Source organism: Thalassophryne amazonica, chromosome 5 (assembly GCF_902500255.1).
Source record: "Thalassophryne amazonica chromosome 5, fThaAma1.1, whole genome shotgun sequence".
Lineage (NCBI taxonomy): Eukaryota > Metazoa > Chordata > Actinopteri > Batrachoidiformes > Batrachoididae > Thalassophryne > Thalassophryne amazonica.
The window spans coordinates 96,332,029-96,346,190 of NC_047107.1; the positions used below are offsets into that span (position 1 = coordinate 96,332,029).

General features: G+C 43.4%; 1 protein-coding gene across 2 annotated transcripts in view; it reads right to left on the reverse strand.

The window, feature by feature from the left end:
• Positions 1-463: 463 nt before the first annotated feature.
• The window catches only part of camsap1b (calmodulin regulated spectrin-associated protein 1b), a 120,482-nt gene continuing 106,783 nt past the window's right edge, over positions 464-14,162 (reverse strand). The window contains exons 11-18 of one of the 2 annotated variants that reach the window (XM_034170917.1): positions 10,872-11,468; positions 9,023-10,718; positions 8,538-8,674; positions 8,224-8,444; positions 7,800-7,902; positions 7,590-7,699; positions 7,270-7,388; positions 464-1,499 (exon numbers count right to left, since the gene is read on the reverse strand). In XM_034170917.1, the coding sequence (XP_034026808.1) occupies positions 1,203-1,499; positions 7,270-7,388; positions 7,590-7,699; positions 7,800-7,902; positions 8,224-8,444; positions 8,538-8,674; positions 9,023-10,718; positions 10,872-11,468 (3,280 nt within the window). In that variant the 3' untranslated portion in view covers positions 464-1,202. Of the gene's footprint in view, positions 1,500-7,269; positions 7,389-7,589; positions 7,700-7,799; positions 7,903-8,223; positions 8,445-8,537; positions 8,675-9,022; positions 11,469-14,162 lie in introns of both variants that reach the window. The other variant, XM_034170918.1, reaches the window with a different exon arrangement.

Sequence of the window (14,162 nt, forward strand, 5' to 3'; positions counted from 1 at the left end):
TCAGTACACAACTCGCACACACAAACCTAATATCAAATACTGTCACTCAGACTGTTATAGGGGCACCCGTGCACTCTTCACAAGAGTGCCGGCAGCGCTCTCGCCATTACGACGAGGTAAACAAGGGGCAGAAAGGGGACGGGGCGGGCATTACATAGTGTCAAAGAATCCGTTGAGAAGTTTTCACAAGTGCACCTTTATACAGGACAATCTAAAAAGTGTCGAGTGGTGACGGGGCAAAAAAACAAAAAACAAAACAAAAAGCACTAAGTTCTAAACATCAGACAATTCTCATCATGGTGAAATCACGCAACAGCAGCTCCATCACTAAACCACATTCCTTTAATAATAAAAAAAAAAAAACTACCAAAACCCATCATTTGCAGTCTTCTAATACCCTCAATAAAAAAAGGATGAATCAACTAATAATACTTTCATTTTTGAAAATTACCTTTTTTTTTGTTATACACATCCAGTGCTACGCGATCAGCGTCTAGTTTTTGTTTTTAAAAAGCGGCTGAACAAACAGACGATAGTACCACGATGCGTGAAAGGCAAACAGATGTCTGAGGGAGATGGCGGGACTCCCCGTGACAAAAAGAAGACAGTTCAGAGCAGCAGGTTTGCAGATCCATGGCGAGGCAATCTTGGTAATGTCAGCCTGGTTGGACAGGAAGCGTCTTCTGCTGTGAGGACGATCCTAAAGGGTTGTACAAAGGTCTTTAGCTTCAGATGCTCCCAAGACACAAATCCCCCGACATCTTGTTTTGCAAATTCTTTGCCCAGTGGAGAGTTTGTTCGAGTACCAGATGGGTTTTAGTGCTGCAGATGAGCTCTGGACTGTGGCCGTGCTGAATTAATAAAAAGTAGTTGTGTTAAAAAAATTAAAATAAAATAAACAAACTCCACCACAAACAAGACAAAGAAAAATGCCACATGCTTCAGTCGTGGTTGGGGTAGAAAAATGAAGCTGGACCAAAAGAACCTGAACAGATCACAGGGAGAAGATGCTGAAATGCCTTCAGCTGGTGTTTCTTCTTCTGCAAGCACAGATGACCGCCACCATGTGCATGCCATTTATTCCAGGTTTTCACATGAAACACGACTCTTGGTTTCGCTGTGGCTGCCAGCGCAGTCTGTTCAGCAAGCGAGCAAGATGGGGACAGATGGTTTGGGTGACAGAGAATTTTAAAGTCGGCTGCTTATTTCCCGTTCTTCTTTGGCACGGCGGCTCTCTTGGCCTGCCACAGGTGGTTGTGGATGGTTAGTGCATCTACGCTGACGGACACGGTCTTGGCAGGAATGACCGTGAACTGCTTTCGGTCCGAGCTGTACTTATACAGCTTGTCAATCATCTTCTTGGTGATGCTCTTGGGTCCCGTGCCTGTCAGCTTTTGAATCTCTTCAGTGTCAGGAAAGTATGAGTAGAGCGCTCGGAACTGGCAGCCGCCGTCACGGAACAAGATCATCAGGTGGTTGGACTCACACTTCTCCAGCTCCTGGAGTGGACAATAGTGGAAAGGAAAAAAGAAAACAGTTATTATGGTTTTAATGTAACATTCAGGTAGATTGTGAACATTCAGCTTCTATGAACACAGTTACTGGTTTGTCTGTAAACAGCAGAGTCAGAGGTGAAAATTTAAATAAATTCAAATAAATATAAATTTTAATCAATTGATTTAAGTTAAGACTTTATTGATCTCACAGTGGAGAAATTCACATTACTTCAGCTCTTAAAAAAAAACACAAGATGGGTGCGAGTAGAGGAAAATGTGCATCAAACAGCGTGTGCAAAGATAAACATAATAATACTTGTAACAATACAGTAAAATAAGAAAATGAGGTAGAAATAGAATATAAACATGACTGGAATTGAAAAAAAAACAAACATTTAAATAAATGCAAATTTAAATCAAGTGATTTAGATTTAAATTTAAATAAATGTAAATTTAAATGTGAACAAATTGATTTAAATTTAAATATTCTGGTTGACTAACAATTTTTCTATTCCAAAAGTTTGATATAATACTTTAAGTACTGCACTTTCCAGAGTGTAAGTCGTGCTTGTTTTAGTAGTTTGAGAGGTCCTATAACTTATAGTCTGGTGTAACTTACTACGTAAAATGTATTTAACCAATGATGAAAGTGAGCGATGGAAAAAAAAAAAAAAAAAAATACACCTGAAAGTTTTTAAAGTCACTCAACTTTATTGTCAATTCTTCACATGTACCAGACATACAAAGCAATCGAAATTATGTTTCCCACCAACCCACAGTGAAATATTCCTGACAGTAAGGTAGTCAGTAAGACAAACATATCTAGCATTCAAGTAAACAATAAGTAAGTAAGAAGGTGATGAAGACACAAAATGTCCAGAATGTTATGTAACTGAGTGAGTTTAGCCTCCTAACAGCCTGGTGGATAAAGCTGCTGGCGAGTCTGGTGGTGCAGGAGTGCAGGATACAGTACCTCTTCCCAGAAGGCAGGAGTTTGAACAAATTGTGAGCGGGGTGGCTTGCATCACTGACAATTGTGATCACCCTGTGGGTGAGGCAGGTGGTGTATGCGTCTTTCAGGGAAGGGAGTGGAGCACCAATGATCCTTCCAGCTGTGTTCACTATGTGCTGCAGAGGGCTTTCCTGTTGTACTCAGTGCAGCTCCCACCCCACACAGTGACACAGCTGGTGATGCTCTCAAAAGTGCCTTGGGCTGCCACAAACAACTATTTTTATTTTGATAGTCGACTAGTCAACAATTATTATTGTGATTAGTCGACTAGTCGGATCATTCTTCCACGTTTTTTGTTTTTTTTGTCCATTTTAAAGCACTGGCGATCATTGTAGATGAACAGCCTATAATTTTTTGCACCTGCGTATAAGTTTTCCACTCTCCAGTCAACTTTTTAATCAAACTATGCTGTTCTTCTGAACAATGTCTTGAACGTCCCATTTTCCTCAGGCTTTCAAAGAGAAAAGCATGTTCAACAGGTGCTGGCTTCATCCTTAAATAGGGGACACCTGATTCACACCTGTTTGTTCCACAAAACTGACTAACTCACTGACTGAATGCCACACTACTATTATTGTGAACACCCCCTTTACTTTTTTTTACTAATAGCCCAATTTCATAGCCTTAAGAGTGTGCATATCATGAATGCTTGGTCCTGTTGGATTTGTGAGAATCTACTGGTACCTTGTTTCCCATGTAACAATAAAATATACTCAAAACCTGGATTAATCTTTTTAGTCACATAGCACTACTATTATTCTGAACATTATTCTGACTCTAGTTCATTTTAATATGATGAAGTCATCCTTTTTTTCTGCTCAGTCATATTTTGTGCTTGAACACTACATTAAGCTCAAGATTGAACAAATACATACCTTTGGAAAATAACAGCTGCAAAAGTTAAGCGTTCTCGCCTGTTTTTTGTGATCTGTGCCTCTGAACATCACTGCAGCTTCTCCACAGCAGGGTTTTTTTTTTTTTTTTTACCTGTGTAGGTGTAATCTTTGCTCAGTTCATTTACATATTCTCATTTTTTAAGATATTTGGCCGTTTATTTCATCTCATGATCTTGTAAATTCAGTATACAACGCGCACATGGTGCGAACAGGACGGTGGCGTTGGACTCGCACGGGTAGATAAAGTGCAGAGAGACTTAAAGGCAGCTCCATGGTTTTGCTTTTTTTTTTTTTTTTTTTTTTTTTTTAACATGTTCACTCTGGTTATAAATTCCCTCTCTCTGCTCCACGCTCGCTGTCTCACATGCACTGATGGCTCTCAGCAGAATGTAACGTCTCGTGCCTACGTTTAGGAATCTCCCTCCCCCACCCGCTCCCTCCCTCGCAGTCTGCAGCCAGTTGACTGCGCATGCGCACGCACGCACACACCTTCGGTAACTGCGCATTTTAGACAGCTTTGAACCAGACAGCCACTGTTTTAATCGGCTGTCTTCAAAATTTGAATGTCCAAATGACGGCACGACAGCTCGCTGCCTATGAATTGAGAGAAAAACAAAGGCTTAAAATAAACGACTCATTGACTACTAAACTAGTTGTCGATGGTTTCAATAGTCGACGTAGTCATGACTAGTCGACGAGTCGTGGCAGCCCTAATGGTGCCTCAGGTAGAATATGCTCATGAGTGAAACACTTGCCAGCTTGAGGTTTCTTAGGAAGTAGAGGCGCCGCTGGGCTTTCTTCGCCAGTGATGCGGTGTTGGTGGTCCAGGAGAGAACTTCACTGGTGTGCACCCCCAGAAATTTGGTGCTGCTCATTCTCTCCACCGCAGCCCCGTTGATGGTCAACAGCAGGTGTTGGGTGTGACCTCTCCGGAAGTCAAAAACAATCTCCTTGGTCTTGGTGTTCAGCAGAAGGTTGTTGTTTCTTTACCACATGGTCAGAAGGTTGACCTCCTTCCTATATTGAGTCTCGTCACCCTTGGTGATGAGACCCATCAGGGTTGTGTCGTCAGCAAACTTGACTATGTAATTGTTGCTGTAGGTTGTTGTGCAGTCATGTGTCAACAAGGTGAAGAGCAGGGGGCTGAGAACACAGCCTTGGGGGATCCCAAGGCAAAGGCTAAAGGCCCGAAGCCCCTGCCAGGGAGTTTGGGGGTTCTCCCCCAGAAAAATTTTAAATCTCTGGTGCATTTTCAAGTCTAGTTACCCACCAAAAAAAATCTCCCAAAAAAAAACAAACAACTTTTTTGTTGGGTCAGGCCAATTTTTCCACCCCAGTCTTTTCAAACAACTTGTATTGTGCTACCAGCCTTTAATCCAAAAAATATACATTGTGGTTCAGAAAAGTACACAGTAAAGGAAATGATAATTCAAAGAACTCAAAAATAATTCTCAGTATCAATTGAAATGGAACAATAGAAGTATTTATGGCACATTAATGCATCAACCTGTTCAACCTTCACTCACTTCAGAGTTTTTCTAGTTTTGGCAGGAGCTTTGGAGCTTTTGATAAAATCTGTTGTCAAATTGTTGGCCACCTTAAAATCCTTATAAATGTGTTTTTACTTCAAGACTAATTTCTGATTACTGTACATTGTGAAGTTAAAAAAATTTTCTTAAGGCCCCCTGACACTTGCACAACTTTGATGCACGCACTTGCACGCCGTGTTGTGCAGGAGAGTAAACTCTTCTTTAACAGGTGTAGACTGAACGCGAGAGGGGCATCGGCGCGTGCAACTGCACAAAGAGAATTCTGAAATGTTCAAAAAAAATCTTTCACGCATAAATGTCGTGCAAGGTTGCGCGATCTACTCGCCAACACTACGTGCAGCTTGTCAAGTCGAGTAAAGAAGAAGTGAACAGTGCGAGTGATTGTTTTTTGGTTTTTTTTCCCCCGTCTGCATATATAGTAATGGTAAATGCCACACTGTCAGAACCATTTATGAACATTAACACGCATATATGCAATTTATTCTTGCAAGACAGAAGGTATGTAGTGCATGAGTGAATGTGGTGTGTGTGACCCCCATCCGCCCTTCCCAGTGCGAGTGATTGTGTCAGCGCACCGCATCAGAGCGCAGCTCGTCTGAACGATTATAAAGAGATAATAAATCTATCACAAACATACTTTTACAGCTGCACACAAGAAGGAAAGAACATGCAACTGTTTTACCAAGCCATGACAATGTAAACATGACAAATAATTACCTTTTGTAGACTGCTCCAAATGCTTTCTCCACATTGTTTAGCATGCGTGAATGGCTGCGGCTGGAACGGTCCTCTGTGATTCAGGAAGCGATTAGAGCCATTTTCAACAGCCGATCGCAGAGAAATGATTAATCCGCTATGAAATATTTATGTTACATACGCAGCGTTCAACGCACAGCGCGTGCAACCAATGGAACAAAGCACAGCGTCCAGCTGGAACACAGTGTCATGACGACGTGCATGCATCCAAGTCGTGCAAGTGTCAGCGGGCCTTTACATCAGAAAACTTGTAATTAAAGAGTTTTAATAAAAAAAAAAAAAATCTTTAGAAATCTTTGATGTTCATCTGTAAATAAACCCATAATTTATCTATTGCTGTTGAGATCATTTCTTGATTACATAAGGAACCTTGGACATTTATTTTAGACAAAATAGCAAAAGTAATGTGTAGATTTTTAAGTCTGGTAGATTCATTTATTAATTCAGCAAATGCTGAAATGTTTCTGATGTGGAACAAGAAATATATTTCTTAAAATATAAAGAAATATGAAACAGCACTGTGCTATTTTCTTTGATTACTTGATAGTTAAAAAAAAAAAATCTAAGCTTGTTAAACTTGAGACTTTTCTTGTCGTGTTGACTGTAACAATTAAAAACTGTGTAGCTTATTGGTTAAAATAAAAATAGGTTGACAATTTACAAATATAAAATGTTCACTCAGCTTGACAGTGACTGATTCACATCCTGCAGCTAACTGTAGATTTCAGCAGAGCACTTTCAATTACTCACTCACCTCAGACAATTTTTGTCCGTTGCTCAAACTCAATCTTGTGGTTATGACTCAAAAAGTTACTGTCCTCTGTATGCTAACGGCATTAGGATTTTTAACAGCTGGGAGCGTCGCCCGTTAGCTACACTTAATGTATGATTACTGAAGGAAAAATGCAGCTCATAACTTTTGATGTCCACAACAAACTAAACCGTTAGGAGAACTCCCACACAGTCCCCAAAAATATGACTGAATAAACTCCCAACCCCAAAACAAAATAATCCTTCTTCTTCTTTGGAGATTATTGGCAGCTTGCAAACCAACACAGCGCATTAACCACCAACAACTATTTGTGCATGGAATTGAATGAATTGATTCTGTCAGATGTTATTAAAAATAACCTAGAAACGCTCGCCATGAGTAAAAACCAGGATTTCCAGTAATTTCTGGAAAAGTTTCATCACTGTTAATGGACTTCTTTTGCACATTACTTCCTCTTACACTATAGTTTGTTTCATCCATACTGGGACCAGGAAGACCAAGTTACACAAGGTTCCTGCTGCCCCATGTTGCGTCTTTTGTTTCACAAACAAAATAAGTCCATCACAAGCCAACTAATGAACATCCTGACTTCTTTAAGAGAAGACGTCTAGCAAACTGGCCCAAGCTCGGGGCACTTTCACACCTACAGTTTATTTGGTCCCAATATAGCAGTTCATCTCCCCCTGCTGGATACCACCCCAGTCCACCTACACAGGTCTTATGCCTCACATAACTACTTTCACCTTTACCACAGGTGACGTGGTCCTGCCTGGGAGTAAGAACTCACCTCAAGGATCTGGTTCTTCTGAGGCTCGTTGACCTTCCCGGCCAGGCAGCAGTGGGAGATTGCATTGTGAATGATTGGCTTATTTGACTTGGCGCTGGGTTCCTTAAACAGTTTTGGACCTAAAGCAGGAGAGCCAGTGAAGGGAACCACTTTTTTATTTGACATACAAAGACAAAACGACCAACACCAACAAAAATGAACTGCAGAGTTTTGCAAATTGATTAGATAAACTGACAGTTCATTAGCCGGTAACAAGCCCATTTATTTTCATGGTAAATGAGGAAGTAAAGGGTGCAGGGTGAGACTCCGTCTGCACTGACCAGTATATTCAGCCAAAGAAGTGATGGAAGACGCAGTGGAGCCGTTGTCCCAGTCTCTTTCTGCTGCTCGGCTGTTTCGGCTACCTGGAAACGACTCCACAGAATCACAGCTGGAGACAAAAGGAAAGGCTCAAGTAAAAAAGCAACCCAAGACAAAGAAACATACATGTGCTTAAAATGCTCAACCAACGTGGTTAGCAAGCTACATACCGCTGGGAGCCCCCTCCTCCAGAGTTGACGCTGTCTGCCTCGTTGGTGGCGGCAGAGGCCAGGGACAGACTGGAGCCTGACTGCGCATTGCTCAGGTTGTCAGCTATGTGAGGAAAAGCAGATCTGTAAAGCCTACTGACATATTTAAATTACTTTGGGCTGCATTACAAAAACCTTTACCATTTAAACATTAAATAATTAGCTCGGTCACAGCTGAATATCCTTGCCCTATACGTCTCTCACCGTTGTTACAGCATGTTGGGCTTGTTGCAATAAAGTGGTGAATTACCAAAAAAAAAAAAAACAACAAAAAAAAACAAAAAAAAAAAATCCCATTAACAAAACTGATCAGTAACTCAGCTGGCCAAACAAACTAAACAAATACAAACATCTCTGACATAACTAAACCGCCTTGTGAGCTTACGTGTGGAAGAAGAGCACTTGGAGAAATTCTCACTGGTTGATGATTCTTCTCTTAAGACAGGCTTAGAACGGTGTTTCAGCTTTGGCTTGGGGGTCTTGGGCTTGACAAGACCTTGCTCCTCAAACATCTCCTGCTGTTTCTTGCGCAGATAATCCTGCTTTATGAGCTCCCGTCTCGTTTTCTCCTCCTCTTTACGCATGCGCTCCTCCTCAGCCTTGCGTCTAGTGTTCAATCAAAACACAGAATGTGAGCAACTTTTCTCAGGTGGAAGCACATGACCTGAGTCCTGTTAATGTTGATATAAAATCACTCGCCTGGCTTCATCTCGTTTGAGCTCAGATTCCACTTCTAATTGTTGTTTGCGGAGCCGGGCCTCCTCGGCTTTTTTCTTCTGCTTCTGCAAGAATGCCTCTCTCTTCTTAGCAAGTTCATCCTCCGCTTTCTGCTCATCCTGTGAAAAATAAACACCAAGATTTTCCCCATTTCAAGTAATTAAAGAGGGTTCCATGTAGGGTGGAAATATTTTCACCAATCAACAGAAATTTGAGACTGTTACAGATGAAGGGCTTTATGAAAGTTTCAGTGGCTCAACAGAAAATTAAATTCCTATTAAATTTCTAAGCATTCCTCTTCTGCAATGTAATTTATGAGAGTAATCATTTATCAGCAAGGTACATTTGATGTTCTGTCTTGACAAACAGAGAGTGAGATTCCTGCTACAAATGCAGACCCCAGCTAGTGTGACTTCATATGCTAACCATGCCTAGCATATACACCAAACACTTAGAATTCACGTTACCTTAAAAAAGAAGCCCATGACTGACTTCTGCTCTCCATCACCCCCGTCTGTCATTCCATCCTCACCAGATTCCTCTCCCTCAGGGTCCTTCAGCTCTGACAGATCAACCTCAATCAGGTGGGCCTTGCTGCGCTGCAACTCCAACAATGTAGCATTCTCCTTCCCTGACCCGTCTGAAGAGTTGAGCTCAGAATCTTTCGAGATGCTGGACAGGCATTTGTCCAAGGACACCTCTGGGGTAGTAATTGCTGACAGGTCCACTCGGGTGGGTAGGCGGATGTTCGCCTCGTCAAACAGTCGGAAAGTGGCACTTCGTGCATGAGCAGCTCCTGGCCTGTCGATTGTCTGGCCTACTGTGGAGTTTCTGGAACTTGTAGTGTCAGGTTGTTCGGTTCTGGGGGACCTGCCCCCAGCAACATGCCTTGGTTGTGATAATGTCTCTGATCCAGATTGAGGGGTGGTATTGGAGGCCTGTCGGCTCTGCTCCTTTGACATCTTTAGCTCAGTTGGTTTGGATCTGGACCCTCGGCCTGAGCTCAATTTGGGAGGTTTCCTGATGGGTGCGGTACCTGTGCTGGAAATGTGTTCCCCAAAGTGAAAGTTTGACCCAGCCTTTGAGTCACTGGTTTTGTCACTGGTTAGGGGAGTTTGGAGAGTTCCACCAGGGGGAGACTGTACATTCTGTTTCATTAACATATTTTGCTGCAGAGACAGCTGCATCATCTGTTGCTGGATGCTGCCAATGGATTCATTCAGCAGTTCAATGGTGCGGTTGCACTCGTTGAGGTCCAACTCTTCCTCTAGACAGAAGCTTCCACTGTTACCTTTCTTTTCTGTCTCTAAGGCACCTGGCAGGCTGGCTGCCTCCACCTCTTTGTCCACCCTCACAGCATCAACACACATATCTTTAGCTGATGTTCCTTTCTCTATACTGAGGTCTTCCTTGGACAGGTCACCTTTAAATGGACTGGGCAGTGTGTCACTTCTGCCACCACCTTTCTTCACAACATGCAAGAAGGCTGCCTTACCCAGCTTGTGCCTCCGCCGAGCTGACAGGACTTCCATCTTCTTTTTTTGGTGCTCAATGGCACGTCGTTTCTCTTCCAGCTGCATATGGAGCTGGACAATTTCTGAAGCTAGCACATTAGCACCACTACTTCCTTCACCTGTGAGGGTACCCCCTCCTAAAGGTGAGGAGGGGCTTTGATCTCTCTTGATCCTCCAAGAGGAGGCCAAAGGTCCACTACTCTCTGATCCATCTGGAGTCGTCCTTTGAGAGCTTGATGCACTGGAGTGTAAGTCATGGTTGCTGCCAAAACGCTGCTGTTGAGCTTTGCGCTCAGCAAATGAGGTCATGCGTATACTGCCACTGGCTATGCTGCTAGCCTGGGAATGGGCACTAAAACAAGGGCTAGAGCAGCCACTGCCACCATTAATGTCTTTGTCTTCATGCTCTTTTACATTCATATCCTCATGGAGCTTGGCTGATTCTTCTTCATCTTCTTCCAGTGTTTTCCTTGACCATTTAGGGTCCTTAGTGGCAACAACTACATCCAAATCCTCATCCTCTTCATTCACATCTAGCAGGTCAGGATCTAAGCCATAGCCAGATTTTGAGTCTTCAGAATCTGAGTGGAGATAGAAACCCATAGCTGACTCGCTGGACAAGGGGTCCACATTGCTGGTGATAACAGACCTGCAACTGGTTTGAACCTGTTCTACTGAAGAGTCCATCTCCTCACCAGAAGGAGTAAAGGTTTGGTTCACACTGAATGGAGCTTTCCTATGACGAGCCAAAATAGGACCATCCCCTCTGCAGGTTTGGTCCACATTGCTAGTGATAACAGACCTGCAACTTGCTTGACCCTGTTCTGTTGACGAGTCCATCTCCTCAATAGAAGGGACAAAGGTTTGATTTAGACTGAATGGAGCTTTCCTATGAACAACCAAATTAGGACCATCCCCTCTGCATAGAGAACTCCTTCCTGAAGTATGCGGCCCTTCACCACTTTCATCTTCCTTATTTAGGCATACAGACTTCTCTTTGGCTGCTTTGAGCACAGCAGGCATCAGCGGTTCAAGGTAAAAGCTATCCGATGCAGGTTTGGACTCAGTGGAAGATTTGGGTCCAACCGCAGCCGTTGCCTGCATCCCGTGAACTCCTTTAGGAATGGTGGGAGCATCCGCTCTGCCAACTGACAAAACTGTTTCTTTCTCATCCTCAACGTTGACATTTCCAAGTAAATTATGGCCATTGACTCTGCGCACTGCTGCTTGTGAAGGCTGATGGACATACACCTGGTGTTTGGGTGTGACATTAACAACGTTGGACGCCAAGCTGTCCTTACTTATGGACCTGGCCAAGCTTACACTGTCACCAGAAACCTTGTCCGCATCACTGTCTGTGGCTGAGTGAAGCATGTAGGGGCTCATCGTGGACAGAGGTCTGAAGAATGAGATTGTGGAAAGTATTATTTTTAAAGTCCATACAAGATACAAGCTATAATATATACACATTTCATAGCTAGTCATCTTATACAGTTGTGTTCAAAATAGTGAGTAAAGCTCAAAATTCTAATAATAGCTTTTATATAACAACTAAAATCGACCCTTGTCATTTGATTGGTGGTTTGCATGTTGCATTATACTGATCATTTGTCCCATTTTTGATTCCATACATTTTGCACCATTGCACGCCGTAACCACCGTAACCTAAAAACATGTATTTGTGTGCATACAGCAATCAAGCATGGACGGACTCACACCAGCACTTTCGCAACATTTTACACGGCGACTGCGATTAGTTTAAAAACAAACATGGCGGGGTTTGTTTTAGTGACAAACAATTGGCATATGCACCAAACAGCAGTTCAGAGTATCCAGACTACTTGGAGACTGAGAGGGATCCTGGAAAAGGTTCCGCGTGGAGATTCCTTAGTTCTACTGGGGGACGTCAATGCTCAAACGGGCAAAAAAGGAGAAACTTTGAGGGAAGTGACTGGGAGGAACAACCCTCCTGTTCTGAATCAGAGTGGTGTTTTGTTATTGGACATCTGTGTTGGTCATGGATTGTCCATAACAAACACTTTGTTCAAACACAAGAGTTTTCATAATTGCACGTGGTACCAGAACACTTTAGGTCAAAGGCTGACCGATTTTGTAATCATGTCATCAGACCTGCGACCATGTGTCTTGGACACTCGGGTGAAGAGAGGGGCGGAGCTGTCACCTGATAACCACCAGGTAATGAGAAGGCTCAGATGGTGGGGTAAGCCACCAAGCTGACTTGGAAGACTTAAACACGTCGTGAGGGTTTTCTGGGAACATTTGGTGAAAGTATGACCATACGGCCTCCGAAGTAACTTCTCCCAGATCTCTAGGGAGCTCGGGGTCATGGAGTAGAGTAGTCCATGTTCAAGCCTCCATGGCTGAAGCGGTTGCTTTGAGCTGTGGCCTGAAGGCTGTCGGTGCTGGTCGTGGCGGCAACCCAAGAACCTACTGGTGGACTCCAGCGGTAAGAGAAGCAGTCAGGCTGAAGGAGGTCTTTTGTGTTTGGTTAGCACAGATTTCTTCTGAATCAGTGGACAGATACCAGCAAGCCAGAAGGACTGCAGCCCCAGTGGTGGCTCAAGAGGCCATGGAAAATGACTTCCGGTCAGCCTCAAAGCAGTTCTGGAAACCTCTCAGGTAATGGAGGCAGTTCTTGGCCCAGGCTGTGTTCAGCAGGGGAGCAGAGCTGCTAAACTGGACTGAGGATATAATCAGGTGGTGGAAACAACACTTTGAAGATCTCCTCAACCCTACTGACATGTCCTCCATCGAGGATGCAGGGATGGGTAAAGGCAACTCTGGTACCATTACCCATCCTCTGGTTTACCCTAGAGGAAGTCACCGAAGTAGTCAAAAACTCCTTGGTGGCAAGTCGCCGGGGGCAGACGAGATTCGTCCCAAGTTGCTGAAGTCTTTGGATGTTGTTGGGCTGTCATGGCCGATACGCTTATACAATGTTGCATGGAAGTCAGGAACGGTACCTATGGATTGGCAAACTGGGGTGGTGGCCCCATCTTTATAAAAGGAGCTGTGTCCGCATTCTCCACATTACATCAGACCTGTATCTGGTGGGTGCTGGAATCCGCCAGCGTTCCCCTTTTTCATCAATCCTATTGGATGGGACTGCAAGGTACAGTCAGGGACCCGAAAATATCCATTTTGGTGACCTCAGAGATGCATTTCTGCTTTTTGCAGATGATATAGTTCTGTTGGCTTCATAAGGCACACATCACTCCAGTAAGTCATTGCTTCACTCAAGCCTGAAAGCACAGACAATGGACCTCTGATATTGAGTCATCAGGTGATGACATATGCCCCTGGTTCCCACAAATCACTAATACAGTGTCGGGAGGATCACCCAAGTACACCCTTATGCTAAATATGAACAAAATTGGTCAACTGGGTCACGAGATATCACAATAACAAACAAAAAGGGACAGGCGGACACATGCTGATCGCTCTATTGCCTGTATTTCATGCTGGGGGGGAAAGAAAATATGTTGTTTAGCATGGAAATATGCCTTGTAGGTGCATTGTGGCGAAATGTTCAAATGAGAGAGACAATTAATGAATTCATACTTTGAGTGTACATTTTTTACATTTTTTCTGACGATCACTTCACAGAGGGACCGATGGTTTTTTCTGCCTTACAGAGGTGTGTTGGGCTATTACTTACATACTAATACAATAACATGCTTTTGGAGGGCGGTATGCATTTTCAAGAGGCCCTGACGTCAATGCCCAGTTGCCCAAAATGACAGCTATTCGCCCGAGTTAGACGAGGGTGAATAGCTGTCATTGCGGGCGACGGGATGGACGGAGGGACTTAGAAAAATGCATACCGCACGACAACAGCATGTTATTTGCATTATTATCACTTTTTACTGAGATACACAACACGTAACGCGTACATAAAAAATTGGCTCACTTTTGCCTTGTCGCCTGGTGCGCGCTGCTGTTCAAATTCAGCAGTGCGCCCTCATCAAGCTGGCTGCTTTAGCTGCTGTTCATTGTCGTACTAATCGGGAATATCCACAATGGGACCAAAACACACTTCTCGCCTTTTCATCTTTTCCTCTGCGGACAGTTT